Consider the following 21365-nt stretch of genomic DNA (forward strand, 5'->3'; position numbering starts at 1 on the left):
GGATGAAAAATTAGGATATGAGCAATGAGGAAGCAGAGTGTGTGTGTGTGTGTGTGTGTGTGTGTGTGTGTGTGTGTGTGTGTGTGTGTGTGTGTGTGTGTGTGTGTGTGTGTGTGTGTGTGTGTGTGTGTCAGCGTGAAGATATGTCATCGCTTTATCTTACACGACTTGTTTGGTTACCTGAATTTTAAATTATAACATTATTATGACATTAAAACCAAAATTACACCTTTGCTTTTCTATTAGCAGCTGTTTGGCTCCCCCCTCTGGTCTTGGTAGGCAATTACAGATAGTTCCTTGTCATTCTTTTCATCCTTCCATTTCTTTTCCTTTAGGTTTTTGATCATTTTAACGTTATATGTATAAAATAAAAAATCTACTTTTTTGCTATGTCTATTTAAACACATGGTCTTTAATATGTGTGTATATATAAGGAAATATATAGATATATCTCGTTTTTGTATCCTGAGAATCCTGGTTTAGGTCAATTGAATTCTATAAATAGACCGTAGGTGTGAAGATGAGAATAAATGGTTGTTTATGTATTTATCTTTTGCGCTGCAATTGGCTGGTGACCTGTTACTGGTGAAACCCTGCCTCTTGCCCAATGTCCAATGGGATTGGATCCAGCTCCCCCGCCACCCTCGGGATAAACTGTATAGATGATGGATGGATTCTCAGCATCTTTGGCACAGATATTTCCTCAGGGATTAATTAAGTTTTGTCTTTTTATCAATACGATGAAAAAAAGGAAAAGCCTTCCACTATTCTTTACTTAAATCTATCATTTTTCATGTTTTACTGAAGAATAGTGTATTTTCATCATGTATAATCCTGACACATGAACAACTCTTAACTGCTAAAAACAAATACGCAATACTTTTGAGTAAGTAAAGAAATGCAAAAATAAATTGGACATAACTATAGTTGAAAATGGATTTTATTTACTTTTGTCTTTGAAAACAAACAAACAAAAACACATCAACAACTGAGCTGGCAAAAACAAATCTTCCAGGTTTCATTCGACCCTGCATGAGGCTGCATCCTGTCTACAGCCTGAAGAGACTGAGTTGCATACAGACACTGAAATTATGTCAAAACGAAAAAATAAAAATAAATGAAATGTCCAGTTGTCCGTTCATGTCACATTTTGGTAGTTTGGCCTCAAGTGTTACTGCGATGGAGCTGAAGACATAAAAAGCCATTAGTGTTTTATAGCAAAGCGTGGACATTAAAGTGAGTCAGCAATTTTTCTCAAGCACCAACATCAACTCAGGAGTCGCAACAAGTCACCGGAGACTGGAAATCAATAACTATTACGAGTAACAGCACCTCGGTTTGCCTCCGACATAATACTGCAAGGAGGGAAAATGAGAGCTTTCAAGAACATCATGTTTTCTGTAACTGGGAAAATAAATATTTTAAAACATGAAAGGTGGGAATTTTCAAATTTTTCATTGACGATTGAGTGTGCACTGAGACAGGATTTTACATGTTTTACATGACACGCTGATTCGTCCCAAAAGGCGGCAGTTTAAAGGCATTTTAGATAACTTCAAAGAGCCAATCGTAATCACGGAACGCCATTATCAGGTTTATGATATCAATTTGTAAAAATGATTATCAAACGTTTTAGAGATAGCTTGAATTGTACATTTACTGTCCCATACCCACAACTCTATTCAGTAACAGAGAAAAGGAGCAATTTCTGGATCTCTCGGATTCAGTCTTTAACAATGCACTCTAAGCTGAGGTACCCTGCACACATTCCAGTTTTAAACTCTCAAATTAAAACACTTCCAATTCGATATTCAGACATGTTGCATATGAGACCCCAAAATACTCTTGTCAGACAATATACAACTATGTAAACACGTTACAGAAACATCCAAACGTTGCGAAATGGAACACTTTTAATGAACGCTGTAAAATAACTAATCAACACTGCAGCACAACTGTTGACGAGATGTATTTGTGCTGCAGCTTTTCTTAGCTTTCCTGAAAAAGCAAATGTTTTGAATGGCAGCTCACAGCAACATGCAAGTGAAGGAAAAAAAAACAAAAAAAAGTATTTAAAAACAAAAAAGAAAGTCACGCAATGTCAACAGTCCATGTCAAAACGAGGTTAAATTGCACAAAAATGAAAATCATACATGGACCTAAAAAAAACTATATATAATATGAATATACAGTATCTGTATTATATAAACACATTTGGACATCCTTCACAGCTACTGACAACTCTAAACTGTAAAATATATCTGCTATAAGAACAGTTGCGCAAAATACCATTTTGATATACAGCAATACTTTTTTTCCTTCTTTTACAATGTACAAGATAAAACTGTCCACACAATAAAATGCAAAGCACAAGCCCCTAAAAGGCCACAAAAGTGCATGTTATCAGGTCAGATGGAAGCCACTGGAAGGAAGGACTGGCAGGAGAGTGGGAGCGAAGGCTCCCGGTGTCGCAGGGGAGCTTCTCTACACTCAGTCTTGCGAGTTTTATAATTAGAGGAGGGAAATCTGGAGTAGATATTTATTATACATGCAGGCGCACACACACACCCGCGACTGCAGTTGCACAAACACATACACGCACACAGTCATGAGCGTGAAAGTGACTAATGTGTTAAACTCACAGATGAAACCCCATAAATATTCTCCCACTCCAAACGTTTCCCCGACACGTCACATTATATTCAAGTAAGCCACACTCTAAATGTAGTTACTTAGTATCGGTGCCTTGTGGACACTCACAGACACCTCACAAAGGACACAACGCTCTTGTACTTTCACAAAAGATATTTTTTATGTCCTATGCTGCGACTGTGCGCAGGACGCAGCTGGTCTGGTATTTGATCTCTGTTCAGCTTTTAACAAACCGTCAACGCCGCAGGCCAACTTCCGCTGAGCCGTGTCGCCGTCAGGCCGAGCTACAGAGGAATCAAACACTGAATGAAAGTCAGCTTTTCAAGCTACTCTTCATAAATACTAGCTAGAGTCTGTGGACGTCACAAGGCGTGAAGGGATGGGAGGGGGCAGTGCCGTTTGTGAGGGGAATGCTTGAAGCCACACTTTCTGTAGTGCAAAAATTAGTGGGTTTCAATGAATTAAAAACAGTGAAGTCTTTGTTTCTCACATTCAAGCTTAAATTAACATTCCTCAACTGCCAGCTATCTCATCATACAGTAGTCTTACAGCACTGAAGCGGGGGCAGACAGTTAGTCTGCACATGGAGAGACTCTTGAAACTGACCAACAGTATATTTAATAACCATCTTTCCTGTCAAGTTCAGTTTCCATCCGACCAATATCTCTATGAAAGTGAGGAACTGTTTTTGATCCTTCACTTAAAAGGAAGCAAGCTAAAACACTTTTCTGTTAAGGCCACTGAAATGTGCGCAATTCTTTTCCTTAAGGAGGTACCTTGTGTTTTTGTCTGTGTCCTTCACTCTCTTGTCCCCACCCTTATTACCGCTTCTGTAACCTATGGCGCCCTCTATCTGTTCCAGCAGCCTGATGAAGGGAACTGGGGTTGGTGATGCTGATATGATAACTATTTTTTCTCCCACCCTTGGTCTTCATGTGATTTCCACGTGTCCTCTCCTGGTCCACTAGAGTTTCTTCGGTTTTCCTTTGGTCTTCACTTTGCCAAAGGGCATCCTTCTCAGTCATTTGCAAACCGTCTCCCTCTTTAAACAGGAAGGACACGTGCCCGGTGGCTAACGGCCCAACAGGTACAGTACAACCTCATAGGTGCACATCATGATGGCAGTGTTGGGGATTTGTCTGACGAGGTGGGTGGTCAGGCCGCGGTACAGCGCCCGGTATCCCTCCTCCCTTGGTACCGTGAGCAGAGTTTGGAAGAAGGAGCGATACTTGCTGCCCTCTTCTCGTAGCCGTGTTCGTATCACTTCTGCAATTACGAGAGCAAAGAAAGAAAATTGTGTTAGTTGTCCAACTGTGAGCATACGCCCCTGGACCCGTCTAATCCTTTACAAAACAAGCAGCTAGATATACGGATGACTCGATGTCTCAGAATGACTTAACACAAGCCAAACTGAAGGTATCTGAACTTCTGCATTTAGCCTTGGTGGAGAATGATAGTGATATTTATAGCATAAGTGGAGCATGATATTTTCCAGTCACAAAATGTGAGTCACTGCCTCACTCAAAATGCAACATGTCATGATGCTACAGAGCAATGTGACATAGTTTGTATTCCATAACAGATACTAACAATTAGAGGCATCTGCCTAGTTGTGTATGTTAGAGAGTCAGAGTAACGCCACAGATGGTGACATGTTCAAAATGGATTGTGGGTATTTAAGATGTCAACTCTGGTTCTCTATCAGAAACGAGCGCTGTGCTCAAAACCTCACTGGCAAAATAATACCCCAACATCTACACATCATAATATTGTTCATACATTATGCATTTCAAATCACTAAAAAAGTTGACACAATAGAGCACTAACTGCATTATTTAAACAATAAGGCCATATTCCATGGGATTTGTTGATAAAAAAATAAATACGGAATATCATTGGCTTTATCTTTGGAGAAGGTGAGTGAGAGAGAAGCGTACCATGAGGGTAGGCTATGGAGGTGGCACAGGTCTTGGAGGTGGCTGCAGCGAGCATCATGCCCACAAAGTCTGAGGCATCTTTGACCGACTCCTCCTCTTCGTCCATGCTGGTGTGAGCCTTGTACTCCAGCAGTTTACGTTTGATGCTCTCATAGATGACAAAATGGACAACAGTCTCTGAGATTCCAGCGTATGAGGCTGACATGCCCCGGTAAAAGCCTCGCAGGCCGTCCATCTGGTACACCCGCCGCACGCACTCAAACGCATTCATTGGCCGCTCCCCCCGGTTTCTGTAAGGATAAAGAGCCTTTTAATTCAAGTCTACAAACACCATGTTTAAATTCTCATTATTGTTATAAAGAGGGGTGAAGTTCCTCACCTGGCATCCAGCTGCAGACGCGTCTTTATCAGCCAGATGGGGTTGGTGGCTGTGATGGCGGTGAACCCTGGAAATTCAGAGGGGGTCAAAGGTTCAGACAGAGGCAGAGACACGTGGAAGAACACAATCTTATCAAGTGAACTAAATATTCTATATGGTGCAAGAACAGTGACACAGTGCTTCACTAAACTGGATCAACTTGCTTCAGTGTTTCACTTTTGACCAAGCTATCTCTACTGGGTCCTTATTGTAGAAATATTATCTGGGTGTGTAACTGTACCTCAACCCACATGTGCATAATCAGCGTGTGTAAATAAGTAAAAGAAACCGCAAATCTGTGCTGAGAGATTTGTGGACCAATGTGCAAATACATGGACAGATCTGCGAATATGGTATTCAAGAGAAAATCACTGTATAGATGAAATGAGACTAAATTTGTATCTTGTTTTCGGACAGAAATACACACATAACATATTGATCCTTTTCATGTGAAATGCTCTGCAGGTGCATGTAAACCAAACAGTTAACGTCCTGAAGTAATATATCTTATATTAAAACAGTGCATGAAGGCTGCAGCTCTACGTGGTCAGTGCTTTTTTTTTAATTCATCTTTTAAAAATAATTACATGGAACATCTGTGGGTAATGAGGTCGAGTATGAACTTTATGGTGCCTCTTAGTGTGACAGAATGTTATAAAACTTCTGTCTGATTCATTTCTTTTTAATTGCGAATGATTTTGGTTCTATTGAAAATCTTTAACAATTAAAACATGAGCTCATCCATACAGAGGAGGATTTCAGAGATTTCATTTTCACATGACATTATTTCATGATCTGCCATAACACAACTTCTAGGAGGAAACACATTGGGTTTTGACATTGCTCAAAATTTTAAATTTAAGCAATATGGACCTAATGTGCACACACTCATTAGTCAATGAATGTGTCAATTTGTATTTATTCTACAACATTTAACAAACCAGTGGTTACCTGGTTAGATACTACAGACAGGCTGCTGGCCTGATACTCGCCCAACTACAAAAGCAGGGAGAAAAAAGATGGTGTCTGGAGGAGATTCTTCAATTATTCAGCAGGACTAAAGTGGAAAGTCTCTGGTGTGGAATGTCGTGTAGCCTTTAGTTCCTAATGGTGGCAGGCCAACTTGTTCTAAATCCATCGGTCGTCACAGCAAACCTCAATGTTTGCTTAGTTTGAAACAAGAGGTCACTCAAAAAGTAGGTTGCATTGCAAATGCATTGAGGATGCTATGTGTGCACAGAATATACAATATATGGAACAGATGTGAGTGTGTGCATGTGCTTGCTTGGACTGTGTAGAGGGGAAGTTACTTTGTTAAGCAGGAGCAGTAGGCAATCTATAGTAATGTGGAGTTTATTATGTAGTGTGTAAAACTAGTTAGTGAGCATTTTGTATCATTAAGAAATGGCACAAAGTCTCAAACTTTCTGATGTTGATGATCGACAGAGAAACCAAACATGGCTATTTGTGGAAAACTGCTAGACAAGAGCAAGTCTCTAAAGAGGCCTGAGTACATCTAGTCTATCAGTGCGACAGAAGAACCCTACGTTAAGGCAACTGCGTGAAGAAGAGAGGAGGACACAGGTCTGTTGAAGAGAGGTAGAGAAGAACAAAAAAGAGGAAGGAGAAAAAAGAAGGAAGTAGCGTCTATGGTGTGTACTCACGAGGGAGGGGCAAAGCTCCTCCAGCTCCTCCCCGCTGCAGCTAGTAGCCTGCAGATATGGGGGGCTCAGATGGCGGGGGTGTCCCACCCAATCACGCAGGGGTGAAAGCTTTACAGTAAAGCCCTAAAATAGACACAGGCTTTTCTGTACCACAGTCACACACAAGCAGCAGTCACATCCAAACCCCAACCCCACCAACCCACCCCCCAAACCCACTGGTACTGCACATGGAGAAGTGATGGGAGGTGATGAACTCACCTCCCCACACCTATCCCCAAACTCTAAGCCCCACGCCCTCCAATTTACCTTCATTTGTTGAATGAAGTGGTTTTAAATTTACTTTATTTTTCAAATTATAAGAATTTACTCTTTATCAACTGGAATAAAGCAAATGTTGACTGAACAGAAGCCAACCCAATCCAAACCTCCAGCTCCATATCACAGAAGCGAGGCAAAAAAACACAACACACAACAAATACAAAGGCAGAAAATAAAAACTGAAGTTGTATATTCTTCTTCATCAGTTTATAGTCTACACATCAGTGAAAGAATGAAATCAAAATGAGGTAGAAAATAAAGAGAGGCAGGTTGAAATGCTAACCTTGTCGTTAAGAGGGGAATGATAGTGATGAAAAGAGGAATCCATTTTATGACCATGTGATGAAGTATATATATATATATATATATATATATATATATATATAGATATATATATATATATATATATATATATATATATATATAGATATATATATAGATATAGAGTGAAGTGAGACAATGAGGTGGAACTATCAATACAACAAAGTCTGCCCCATATAGCTCTCATGCAAAACCTGATTCTCTGGAGAAACTAGGATTAATTTAAAAATAACATAGAAATGTCCTTGCACTGAGAGAAAATTAGTCCCTAGAGAGAAAAAGAGACAAGTCCTCTTGAATGTCACAGAACACGACACTCAAAGTAAAAAAGGGAAAATAAGTTTTTACAATTGCAGAATGCAAACATTTATTGTCTATGTCTAAACATATATCCTCACATCATGTTTATAAGCCCATTTAATTTAACTTCACGGGGAAAATATAATTACAAGTTCTTTTATGGAATTTTGTTTGTTTTAGCTTTGAGTATAAATCTTATGAGGTCTTACGTGTGCTCATTAATATCTGATCTGAAAATTTGTTTACAAAATATGTTAACTTTTTTTACTTAATCACCAGTTTTTCCTCAAAACCAACTTTATATATATATATATATATATGTAAATAAATAAATAGATAAAGGTGACTAAATAAAGGACTTAGCAAAGACTTAGCTGGTGTGTGTGCTGGATGTATGTTACTATATAAACCTAAAGAGTCGATCTAATGTTCAAAAACTTCAATAGGAAAACAAAAAGTAACAAATTATTTTGTTAAGGGAAGTCAACCTCACTTGATTTCCTTCGTAGTCATTTCTTTAGGCATTACGCAGATACTACCGTATATATGTGCATTGATACAGCCCAATTCCCTGAGCTTGACCTCAGTGGATGTGCTGCTGCATGTTCTGATCTTTCAATGGTACATAATGCCTGTAATGTCTCCAGGGGAGGTTTGACCTACATTCAAGGCAAATATGCTTTAGATTACGTGCAGGAGAGGAAGATACGTCGGAGTAGAGTCCAACCAAGCCTCCCTTTCCTGGACTACAACTGGAGCAAACCATTCAAAGTAGAGAGGCAGTAACTCTTCAAAGTTACGACACTGAAAAAGATATCTTGCATCTGGGTTCAATGTAGCAATTCAGACACAAAGGTTTTCTGTAGTTATGCTTCTCCCCAGTGCTGAACAGCCCAGGGACAGTGTGTGTGGAAAATGTGTGAAAATGAAAGACAAGGAGGCAGTTGTGTAGCTCAATGAATCAAGACACCAGAAGACATTTGTACGCCACTTGTGGCTTATGGGCTAAGGTATAATATAAACATGCCTGTGGACGTCATTGTCATGCTAATGAGGATGTGTATGCAACATCAAGGAAAAATAGCTCTATCCTTAAAGCATTATGTTTATTTTATTTCCCTCCTTGTTTGTGATACAAAGTCTTATGTTTACATAATTTGCTTTATGTATCTGCGCTTTAACTGTGTGTTTTTTAACCTGATAGAGGAACTGATGATAGGAGACTCATGGCAAAATCTTCAGTATATTCAACGCCTTTGAAAATACAATGAAAGACTTTTGGATTATGGAACAAAACCGATTCTCCTTTATGAGAAACCAAGACGAGACACTTATAGTATTGGTAAATGATGACAAGAGTGATGACAACCTTCTGGAGCAGTGACAAGGTTAGCATTTCTTTTAGGCTGACAACATAAAATCAAATTATTTGTCATTATTTTACCTTTACTTTTTTGAGAAAATAAGCAGAGGGAAAGGGGGGAGGAGTGTGTCAAGACTAAGAAATCGGTATCAGAAGAACCTAAACCTACAAACGAGCAGCAGACACACTGCCACAAGCAATGGTATTATCATTTCAAATGAATAACCATCATGAACTCTCTAATATTCATAAAATAATCACCATGGTTTTCATCATACCAGTGTAAAGAAATCGGGTGCTACCTGACGTGTCCGCCCAAGTGCCAGGGGCCCCGGTTGACCTTTAGGGACAGTGCTCTCTCCTCTATACACACACACAGAGCAAAGAAGGGGGCCCAGACCACACTGTTCAAGTAACAACTGGGATGTTAAACCATTTACAGAGTCCTCTGGCGAGGCCTCAAAATTAAAGAATACAAAGATATATAGTAAAGAAGGGAGAGGAGGATAAAATAATAATAATGTAAGACATAGGGGAGGCAGGGTGAGGAGAGGAGGAAAGCACAACCTAAGCTTTGAGGACCACGTGTTTTTCTTCTTTTTGTCAAGCAGATAGAAATACTGTACATGCAGCACAGACATGGGTAAACGTCATCAGTCACATTATAACTCCTAACTGCTTGGCTGCTGGGTTTCACTTGGTTTTAGTACAGATGTAAAGGTTCTGTCTCCTCAAACATATGTGAGCTGTAGAGACACCATGAAGAGACAAGATACGAAGAATAAGAGTGTATGTAGAGGGGGGGGGGTAGAAAAAGCTGAGGAGAGTAAGTGGTATTTGCTATGTGATGGTTTCAAGGTGCCCGTTTTTCTTAATTGCCATTTATGAGATTAACTCTGTCATGTAAAATCATTTGATTGTATAAAATACAGTGTTTGAAACATCGATAAATGGATTTTCACCATAGCCAAGGTAAAGGTCAATTTGATCCTAAGAGTCTTAAATTGTGCTTTCTGTTAAATCCGGTATTGTCTATATTTAATATTTCTATGCATAAAAGAGCAACGTAATATCTAGTCATAACAGATACTATACGTTAGCTTCTGCATGCTTTAGGTATTGACTTTTAGCTTTTGTTGTGAATATCCCACCATCCCACACATGTATATAAAGCAGGGGTAAAGGGCTAAATGAAGAGACAATTTAGGGATGTTTAAAAACAATGAGAAAGTAAAAATTAAATTTATATGTATCTCATGAAGACAAACTGAAAATTCAAAACATGTTGTTTTTTGTCTTTTTTATAAAACCCAACATGACTTACACTGCCCAGGCAGACTGACAGGCAGATTTAACAGAGAGAAGGATAGACAGATTGAACAGACAGACAGACAGAAAGGAGGGCGGGGCAGAGGGAGCCGTCATTACCTGCCAACGCAGCAGACACCATGTGCACCTGGGTAGAGTCGGGCTCCAGCACCCCATTCAACTTCTCCTTGGCTGTTGAATAGGCCGCAAAGTAGATCGCCCTGTGGGAAATAACACCATGATTAAAACAATGAGAGAGAGAGAGGATTCTAGGAACATTTTTAAACGCTGGATAAGCCGACTTAGGTCAACTACGGGTACACAGTAATGAAACCCTGGAAGAAAACACTATTCGTCCTCATTAGATTCTTCAGTGTGAATTGCACTTTAAAAAATGACTAACTGGAAGCCTTAGCTACATAATTAAAAGCAAACAAACTGTGTAAGTGTGTGGTTCATATAAAAACTGCGTTGATGTTTTTTCCAAATTACTTGAATCTAGTTGCAGCTGAAATAGTGTGTGAGGGCATGCAATAGAATGAATTGGCCAGCAAATATGCCGCATATGCCAAATATGCCACAATTCCTAGTGGTCTGCCGCTTCTGTTATACCAACACATTCCATGGCCACAGCCAGACAATAGCTGCCTCTGAATGCATATACAAATCTAATGCCAGTGGGCTTGTCCTCCGACACCTACTGCTGTTCATGTGCAATCCTAAGTGCAACCTGGCCTCATAAATAAACTTTTTGGGTGTTCTGTTGTTGCGATTCTTTTGAAATTACAGTAATTTCATATCCTCATTCTGACATTCTCGCCAAATTTCCCCAAAAGTAGTAGTATTATTAGTATTATTCATATGCATTATTGTTGCATAGCCACAAATCCCACAGTGCCGGTGGAACATGAGTATCATACCACTAGAGATCAGCACATGTGACTGAAGTAATCAGGAAATAACACTGAAACTATACCACTGAACCACCAGTCGCATATAATCAGCTACTTTCCGATCCCAGCATTGCTGCTTCAGTGTGTCTGTGTGGCATACTTTAGTAGCAGATTTATCTCCCATGATTCTATCTGTCCCACACTAAATAAAGTCGCAGGATTTAGTCATTGCTGCTGAGTGAATCTAAACCCAGTGACCTCTACTCCCCCGGCCTTGTTCTGAATCAAGAGCTCGCATGCACAACATAATCGTTCTGCACATGAATCATGTTATTGGCTGGGAACGTGTATGTGCATCTCCAATACATAATGAGCGATACTGCTGGTGCAGGGCATCTCATACGTGTGTGTGTTGCTAATGAACGCCAGCAGCATGCCCAGCGGAGCGCGCTCTCCTTAGCATCAGAAGATGTTTTTAGCACTTGAGCGTCAGAGTGCTGTTTCCTCATTAAAACAGGAGAGAATAACTCTGCAGCCCAGCAACCCAGAACTTCACTTACACATAAATAACGTAATAAATCTGTTACTCCTTTCAGTTATATTGCATGTTAAGTTCAAGCATTGACCTAAATTACTGTGATTAAATGAAGTGGAACGCGTTGCTTCTTGCTTTTAATGTGCGTCTGAGACATTTCCATTTGGATTTCAGATGTCAAAAAATTAGCAAAAGTGTATTTGAATGTTGACGTGTATCCTTTATTATACTTGGAACATACGGCTGCACCACTACAGGCAAATCAATTTCAAATCTACAAACATCACAACCATTAAAATTTATTTTAAATTATATTTAAAAACCAGAAGTATCCATCGATAATACAGATGTTCCAATCCTGGTTCCAATACTGAAAATGACAGGTTGAGCATCGTCGAGTACAGAAATCTATGGCCCAATCCTATACCACGTCTTTCAAGTATTTTAATTTCAACCAGAGAAAACTTCAATATTCTTTCAACTCCAAAACAGCGGAAAAGTGGCACTGCACTGCCTGCCACTGCAAGAACTGTTTTTAAAGTGGCGAAGAAGAAATGATTTTGAAAAGGTAGCCTTAGCCAGTGCAGCAGTGAGCACTGGAAACTGTATTCAAACAATGTGATAGGTTTGACACAGACAGCCCCAAAGCTAGAAAGACAGCTTACAAACTTGTGACAGTGGCATACAGCTGTTAAACTACATTACATAAGTTTTCATTTCTTTAAATCATTGTAATGGATCAGCACTTCACATGCAAAGTCCAGGTATTGGAATTCGTATAAGAAGGGAAAATGGTGTCAGGACATATCAAAACAAGGACAAATGAGCTATTGTAAATTAAAATAAAATCTGAATAGAGGGTAACTAAAGGTATCCACAAGCTTATGTTCGATATGTCAGTGTCTTCTTCAAATTCAATATCGCAACAAGTACACTTTTGTGTGATACAGCTTGAGTAAAGTGGTGGGGGCAAGTACAAGTATCCATTATATATGTTATGATACCGAACCCAGCCTGGCACTGCAGGAAAACGGGCGACACCAAACTGCATAAAAAACAGGGGAAGAGGACATATGTTGCCAATGAGTTCACCAGGTTGATAACTTATGTAACAATTCCTATATCACAGCTAGCTATAGATGTCGTGACCAGAAAACAAGCCACCACTTCCACAGCTGGACAACTATCCCACAGGCTGAACATACACACACACACAGACAGAAACGCCCAAGGGGTATTTTCTACCCCACAGAGAGTCTGCATCAGACAGAGTCGGACAGCAATGACAGTGAAGAGCCCAGACTTATAAATTAATACAGGCAAATCATGACAAACACGATGGGAGAGATGGAGAATATGAGTATGTAAGGATGACTCAGATACAGAGGCTGCAAAGAACCAACGGGAAGAGGATGACAATGGCCATGTGATGCAGCAGTAGCTAGGGAGAACTACACAGCTCCGGGAGGGGGGGGGGGATTAGACACCAACACAACTGCCCAAATGAAGAACCCTGATGCGATGATACACAACAACAACAGTCACATGATGCAAGCGTCACAGCTGTCCAACGCCTGGTGCTGCTGCTGTTTCATTCAGATTGTCAGACTCCATTCAGACTCCAGGCTGTTATGCAACTAGCTAAGCTAAGAAAGGGAGGACCTGCTAAATTCCACTGGGATTTGAAATTGAGATTTATTTAGTATAAATAGACTATATAATCTATTGTTCATAGTTAGCATTTCTGTCAGTTCAACGCCATTCATTTGTGTATTTGTGATGTACTAGTATTGCAGTCAACGTAAGCTCCAAGTGAAAGAAGTTTGTTAAAAGATAAGATCTAGATACTAGGGGTGCACGATATTAGGAAAACATGCAATATGCGATAACGTTGTTGAATTTGGCAATGATGATAAGACTTGCGATAAATAAACAAATGTTTAAGTATACAGTGTTAAAGTCTTTCTGCTTTGGGTTCGCTGCTAACATACAGTAAGTGGTCTATGCAGACACAGAAAAAAAATATATATGCATTATGTCCATTTCAACTGCATGGTCTTATTGAAAGCCCACCTGGCTACGGACGCAGGGACCACAGAAAGCTCCATGGCCTACATCACTTGCAGTTTCCACTGTACTAGAATTTAGTTGGAAGGCAGATGCAACTCACAATTGATGATCTGAATATCTTTAATGTATTATCTAGGGCAGTAGGGCTTCATCTGATTGTCCAAATACATTGCCATGCAGAGTGTGAATGCATGGCACATGGAACACCATTAATCACAGTTCCAGTAGTCTTGATATCGCGCTGTTGGCCAATTTTAGATATATCGTGCAGCCCTACTAGATACTACACAACACAATGCCAAGTCTAATGTTAAATGTAAAGTAAAAGATGTAAAATGTCTTTACTCTCTTATAACAGGTGGACAAGATGCAGTGAACCTTTTTAATGTTTTGGTTAATGAAAAAACTATTTTTTTATTTTTTTTATTTGAAACAACGTTTTTTTGTGCATTTTTGTGGAACCCCTTAAGACAACCTGGTCATAACGTCTAAAGTCAGCAGGAGAAGATATACAGCAGAACACACCCAGATCACTGAAGATAAGATGTGCACATACCTAGAAGGTGCCACACCCACAAGGTTGGGTCCCAGTCCTCTGAAGAGTGAACGGGGCCCTTCTTTTTCTAGAATTAACCTGCAGAGACAGAAAACATTTCATTAAACATTTAATTTCAGGTTTTATTGGTCATTCCATCTTGGTGCAGAGCAAGAATACAGTACATTATATAGATAAATCTCCATGTACTATACTTTATATTTGTATTATACCACTAGGTAAATAATACTGCCATTGGCTGGAGGAGTCTTTGCTCTACATGCAGGTGTTTTCAAACATTTGCTTCATTATCTTTTAATCCAAAAGGTTTAATATTACATGTGGGGGAATGTAATCTTGCATGTTTGGAAATTATAAAGCAGGATCCACTCTAAAGTTTCACCCATAATAGTTATTTATCTCACCACAGTATGTCAAAAAAAGAAGAAGAAACCCTCATGTGTTGTGTGATCACAGTCAAGAAAACAGAACGGAACATATCTTAACCTACTAGGTGTGTGGATTTTCTCGTCTTTTAAAATGTTCATAATAGGTTAATCCAGCTCCAGTTTTCTACTGGATGTGCGTGTTGTTCCTGTGTTTTTTAGAAAGAACACAGAGCCACGGGACATTGAGAGAATGCCCATCAAAATATAGAGGTCAACCGGCAGAGACAGCATTTTATTTGGCACAGCATTTCTGTTGGTAGCTAAATTTAAATCTGATGTGCGAGCCTTAAGCAAACACACCAGTAAAATATAACTTCTTGGACACCTAGACTTGACAATCAACAGGGGTAGTGGCGTAACCATGAAGCCTCCGGTATTCATCTTGTTCTGGCTAACAAATCACTTTGATTCAGTGCACATTTTCACATTAGCTGATAAATTTTAGAGATCTTTGTCTGTCAACCTAAGTGACGTCGTTGATCACCCCAACAGCATATTCACAATATGCTTTACTGAACTTTGAATTAACAGGTGGCTCTTAGTGCAGCAGCAGTGGTGCAGCTTCAGGGTTCTGTGGACTGAGTCCAGCAGCCGGTCTTTACATTCCTCTGCTCAGTTACTGCAGGTCACTCTTCCAGTTTTGGAAAGAAAGCTGCAAAGAGCATTACCACAGGCCAAACAAACAGCCCATTCCAAATATGCAGATTTAGAAAGGGGCACTTCACTGGTACCAATAAAACAAGACATGATACCAATCTTTCTTGGAGCAGCTATGTAGCTGTGTTTTGTTTGGCTTGTGGTTTGGTGAGCTGAGCCTCCTAGCTAAGTGAGGTTAGAGTGTCACTGCTTTCCCCTGTTACAACTCAAAACATACCCTGGTTTAGAACATACCCAGCTTTAAAATGGAACCAGGCCTGCCCCCTACAACAAGTCAAGCTACTTTGACTTGGGTTTTTTTTCTTTCCCACCACTATTCCTAACACTTCTTCGGTTCCCCTCTGTATCATATAATAGTGGTGTACAGTTTATGCTCTTGTCTCAAGGACAACACCAGAAGCGTTTTTTGTCAGCACAAGACCAATGTTGATCCCAAAACATAACCCAGATTAACGTCAATCTCTGGGAGGAGGGCATCAGTGCAGTGTTGTTACACAAAATCCTAAAGATAGTTTTGTTAATAAAGGCTCGTCGTGGCAGGGAAAACTGACACAGAAAACATTCCCACTTCAGCCTGTGAGAACAAATCAATTCTTCACCCAAACAAATGGAAGAAAAACATCAACCATGTGACAAAGAATTAAAGCATAAGATTAGAAGTTTGTCAAAGACGCCTAATTAGCTAAATAATTTATGCAAGACCTTGGCAGTGGAAAAATGTAACACAGAATACATTGAATACTTATGTAAACACTTAATCCAGCTTCATTAGTTCTCTGTAGGCTCAATACAAACACCTCACCAGAGTCCGATTCCCCTATACTCCCACGTCCTATCTTACTGGTAACTTTCCACAGTGTTTGATAAGAAGACTCATGACATGTGACACATTGTATTGCATTTCCTGTGTATTTCTTGTAATTGTTACGCAGTAGCTGTAAAAAGAAAGGTTTGACTTTTCATCTGTTGCACTCCTAACGTGTCTTGGTGGTGGATCCTGGTAGGTAACCCAAACCCTAACCCTCTGACAAGTATTTCACCACAACCAAAACAAAAAACTTAAAACCTACACCTAATGTCATAACAACCTCCTTTTTCCAGTTTAAGACGGCATGTTGACCAGCTTCAGTTTGGTGAAAAGCATTGATTGACCTGTGAGATTTGGTTACCAGTACTGCACATTGAAAAAGCCCTGGTCCCATACTGATCAGGCATAAGGCAACATGTCAGGATATTTCCTGAGTTACTTATAAACTGTTAAAATGCTAGACTTTGTTTGAAAACTTGCTTCAACAGGCAGCTCCCTATTTTCGTTTGAGTCCACCAAACATGAATCAAACTATTTAAAATTCATGGCAACTTTTAGTCAAGGAGACAGATGTTTAGTAGAGGAGGCATAGGTAATACAGGGACTCTGCAAAGGGCTAAACTAATTATCTGCTTTTGTAAATTTCTTAATAGTTTGATTGACTCTTTTGATGTAACATCCATCTCCTGGAGCGTTCAAGGAGCCCGACTGAGGCAAATAATTACTTATAAGTAGTGTAAAATGTAAACTACAGAGCTAGAATAAGTTCTGATGTATCAGTTATAGTAAAAATCCTTAGAGTTGGTTGACATACAGTACATTAGCATTCTACACCCATATCTGACAGCAAAAATAACCTTAATATGGTTTATTTTTAAATTATACTGTGTCAAAATTAGCATTCAGTGTCATTCTCCTTACTTGAGACAGTGCAGAGGCCCTGGGGGAGCGACACGGGCCACACTGGCTCCATTGACGGTGTTGAGGTGCACTTCAGAGATGTAGAAGGTGACGGAGGAGGACTGTAGTCGGGTTTTCACCACCTCCAGGGGACAGGTCAAAATAGCACCCACAGTACCTCCACATCTACGGAGTGAAGGGGTCCGGAGGTAGAGAGGGAGCAGAAACACAGGGGTTGGTGGAAGAAATTAGGAAAAGCAAGGAGGGACAAACATAATAAACACATTCACACTCTTGCTTAGCATTTGCATTGGTCATAAGTGAGAAGGAACAGAAAAAATGTATATGCATGTATTTTAGTTACATTAATTGTAGACTCACTTAATTTCTAGTATTATTATTCAAACAATCGGTGCAAATGTCTATTATTTCCTCTCCCAGTTTTCTTTTTTCAACACTGGTCTCCAAAATCATTGGTAACACAATCTATTATTTCTGTCTGCTCTAAAATTATCCAGGAGAAGCCACTCAAGCACAAACCGTGCTGTTGTGATACTGCAATGTGTAAGCTGTCAATAAATTCTTCATGAAACTGACTGCGGCTCGGTGTATTTGTAACCCGTGTGCTGTCCTGTCATCTGAGAAGGCATGATAATCAAGAGTGTGGCTTAGTTTGCTGACACACACAAACACAAAATAAACAATAACGCTACTGTGCATAAATTAACCGGTATTTGAATAGTCCACCTACAGAGAGTATATGTAACATTGTGATCAGTGAAATGTTACAAATGTTCTGTAAACTCACTCTAACCAGAATAATCCAAAATAAAGTGGAACCAACGAACCAAAGGAACTGGTGATCATGTTACGTAGACTTTGGCACTCTGACAGATGCCACCAGCAGCATGTAAACAAATTGAGGCGGATCTCATTCCAATCAGTGTTCCCCTCATCATGTCAATATATGATGCAAAAAAATATCATTGTACCATCTATCTGATTTATTTGACCTAAATTAGCGCACAGTTCTTAATAAGCCAGAGACCCGCAGACGGTATTGTTGCCATTAGTTGATCCAATCTGCTGTAACCAGAGGCTTGGTGCTTTCCACCACAATAAGACATTGTTTACTATTGTGACAAATCACACAAGTTACTATAAGTTTTAGTCGTACACTGGTGTGAGCTAACGTCCTGTTGGCAGCGAATTCCTCGGGCTGCTCTCTCTTTAGAGTTGCAACAGCTATATCTTCATGCTCACAGGCAGCGATGACCTTTGTCCTACTTTCAGGGGCTACAGTGGCGGCTGCATGTATGTGTCTGACAGTGGCTGTGATAGAGAAAGCTGTGTGCTCAGGCTGCCAGCTCAGATCAGATTCTGTTTTATAGAGATAGCAACACACTGTGAGTTGTTTTTATATTTAAGATCCCTAATTTAAGGGTTAAGAGCGGAGTCCTGGTGCGATAAGATTAGCATATTTGCATATCTAAGGTTTGGTGTGAACATAAAATAAAAGGTGTCAGACAGAGAAACAGTAGTAGATTGAAAACAAGACATTATAAAACCAGCAGTCTTACTTCTCCTTAACTTCCTTTCATGATTTCTCGGTTTGGGCTGTTTACAGAATTGTGAGTGAAAATTGTAGCCGAGTTTGGAAAGAGTTGCACAACAGTACAAGTCTTCAAATGATTTGGTTTAGGGAACATAAATGATGAGAAAGATGTTTGCAGGGTTAATGCAAATCTGTTGTACCTCGTTGTCCTTGACAAAGAAACATTTGGAAACCCCTAAATAACCCTAAAAGTGTTACAGAAATAGGGGTTTCAGCATCTATTTTATATCTATAATGTTCGTTCATAAAGAAACCCAATATATAGTTATTAATCCCAATCTTGGTTCAGTATATGTAGATATAGAACTTGCATCATTCACCTAATTCATCTATTATGTCCTTAAAATGCAAAATTTTAGAGAAAATGTCAGACTGCTGTGGCTGTAGAAGACCTGCATCAAGTTACAGTCAGAGTAGCAACGAACCCGGAAATGGATTTAACTTGCCTTCAAAGTAAAGTGTTAAACTGCTGCCACTTTAAAGTAAAAACTCGGTATTCAAAAGTTGATGAACAAACCTGAGTTAAGACACAAAGTGAAACTCTGAATCCAAATTTAAGCTTTAACCGCCCTTTTCTTGTGATATTTTGTATTAACAAATAAACATATTTTGAAGGGTTTGACAGGAAGTGTCGCTCAAATCGACGGATTTGACACTGACGTGCACGCCGCTGCCTTTGACTGTATCTGGAGCACGCGCACGCGCTGTGCAGAAAAAGCATCCATTGCTAAAATAATGAGTAAAAGCAAACGGCACGTCTGTGTTTTTACGACAGAGAAACAACACGACCCGGGTTGTGTAACTCACCCTCCGGCGAACAGATGAACCAATGTGTCCCGTTGGCTCATCGTGGAACATGCTCCGCCGAGCAGCGCTCACAGGGGCCGCGGCAGAGGGGCCACACACGGGCCGGGAGGAGGCGACTGTCCTGCGGGCCGACGGCGTCGATGAAGCGGCGGCAGCGGCGCTGAGTGCTTCGGGCTGCGGGGCGAGTCTCCGGTGAATCCCGCTGCAGTGAGGCCGACTGTCCTCCGCGTGTCCCCCCTTACCTCTGACACAGACACCCCCCCTTTGACCACAGGACAAACCTCCAGACGAGCGTGAGAGCCTCAGCGGGAGAGAGTCACCGACAAAACAATTCTCCAGCACCGACGATCGGTTTTATAGCTCAACGTCTTTTTTTGTCGCCTCCTTCGCTGTGATCGCTGCAGCGCCAGAGAGACAGAGCTCATAGTATCTACTGTACTGTCATAGGCCGAGCACGCCACACGCTGCCATTGGTCCGCACGGCCTGTGACGTCACGCGGCGCCCGCCCCCCGAACATGCACTGTTCACATGGTCAAACCGTGAATGAAGCCGAGCTGCTGTTGAGTGATTGTATTTTTTGACTTGACCCTGACTCTGTTTCATCCGTGGATACGATGCTGCTTGGAGGTTTAATGAGATCATAAGTATTCACAGCAGTTGTTTTAAGACTGTTCTCTTTCAAATTAAGAGAACAGTGTATGCGTCATAGCCCTCATCATACAAAGCCATCTGTCATTTATTGCACATATTTTCCAAAACTCTTCGTAATTTTGTAACTTTTCCTCAAGTTAATTTGTTTTTTATGGTAGGATTTCTCTTTTTTCTCTTGTTTCCTGTTTATATTTCTCAAACAAAGCCAAATCCCTCTGTCATATTACACATATTTTCATATTGTAGACATCTAATACATTTTGACTTGATTGTGCTTTCACTCTTTGCTCTTACTTTTAGGCTCCTGTCAATATCTGTCTCCTTGAACTGCAGCCCTTAGATTCCTTTAACCAAACACAAAAGCAAATTAATTTCATGTGGAAAATCTTTTTGGCAATAAATCAGGTTCTATTGTACTATCATACTGTTTAAAAAGAGGGAGGCTCATGTGCAAAAAGTATTTAATTCCTACAGTATAGGTTCAGGTGATGTGGTAGCTAATGGTCAAAACTCATAGATTTTCTTATTCTGCTGATGATGCTAAACTATTTTTTCTTTTACTATTTCTACATAGATGTATTTTTGCAGTAGTGTGCCTTAGAGTACATGCCATAATTTAGGGTTATTATTAGATTTAGGGTTTCAGTGTAATTAAGTATATTCCTACATTGACAAAAGAAAATTATTAAAAAAAATACTTCAATTGTTGTCACCCACATTAACTAAGGTTTTTCTAATTAAGGTTACAAATTTTGTATTTTAATTTAATTAATTTACGGGTGTACACAAAAGCGGGAGTCAGCTTTAAGCTAAGTGGCTGTTTCAAATCCAGTGCACGTTGGTCCTCACATACAATCATTGTGAGCATCGTGATCGGCTGACTACTTTCAGAATAGTAAGGCCGGGTGATTTGATTATGCAGCTGAAGGAATCCGCACAGTTTTGTAATTGGGAGCACAGTATGACAAGTTGGAGTCATGGGTCCACAATAATGTTGTGTCCTGCATTAGAGCTAAACCAGGTCTCATGACATGGCGTTTTGGGTGGAAGACTCAGGAGATGAAAGGAATATACACCATCATCCTTTCATCTCTGAACTATTAAACGTTAAACTGTAAATGAGTGGGTTGCCCTTAAATAAAGATTGAAGATCCAAACATTTA

General features: G+C 39.9%; 1 protein-coding gene across 1 annotated transcript; it reads right to left on the reverse strand.

Moving 5' to 3' along the window:
• Positions 1–922: 922 nt before the first annotated feature.
• Positions 923–19984, reverse strand: LOC133017852 (solute carrier family 25 member 36-A). The gene is made up of 7 exons (XM_061084076.1): positions 19551–19984; positions 17150–17314; positions 14336–14413; positions 10402–10502; positions 4969–5035; positions 4590–4879; positions 923–3918 (listed from the first exon to the last, which is right to left on the reverse strand). The coding sequence occupies exons 1-7, from the start codon at positions 19589–19591 to the stop codon at positions 3725–3727; spliced, it is 936 nt and encodes a 311-aa protein (XP_060940059.1). The 5' UTR covers positions 19592–19984; the 3' UTR covers positions 923–3724.
• Positions 19985–21365: the final 1381 nt, after the last annotated feature.

This window comes from Limanda limanda, chromosome 13 (genome assembly GCF_963576545.1).
Source record: "Limanda limanda chromosome 13, fLimLim1.1, whole genome shotgun sequence".
NCBI classification, from domain to species: Eukaryota; Metazoa; Chordata; class Actinopteri; order Pleuronectiformes; family Pleuronectidae; genus Limanda; species Limanda limanda.

Coding starts and splice junctions, on each gene's coding strand:
- LOC133017852 (XM_061084076.1), bottom strand. CDS start 19,591: ATGAGCCAACGGGACACATTGGTTCATCTGTTCGCCGGAGG. Junction 17,315..19,550: donor GTTCATCTGTTCGCCGGAGG/GTGAGTTACACA, acceptor TTCACTCCGTAG/ATGTGGAGGTACTGTGGGTG. Junction 4,880..4,968: donor CGTCTGCAGCTGGATGCCAG/GTGAGGAACTTC, acceptor TTATCCTTACAG/AAACCGGGGGGAGCGGCCAA.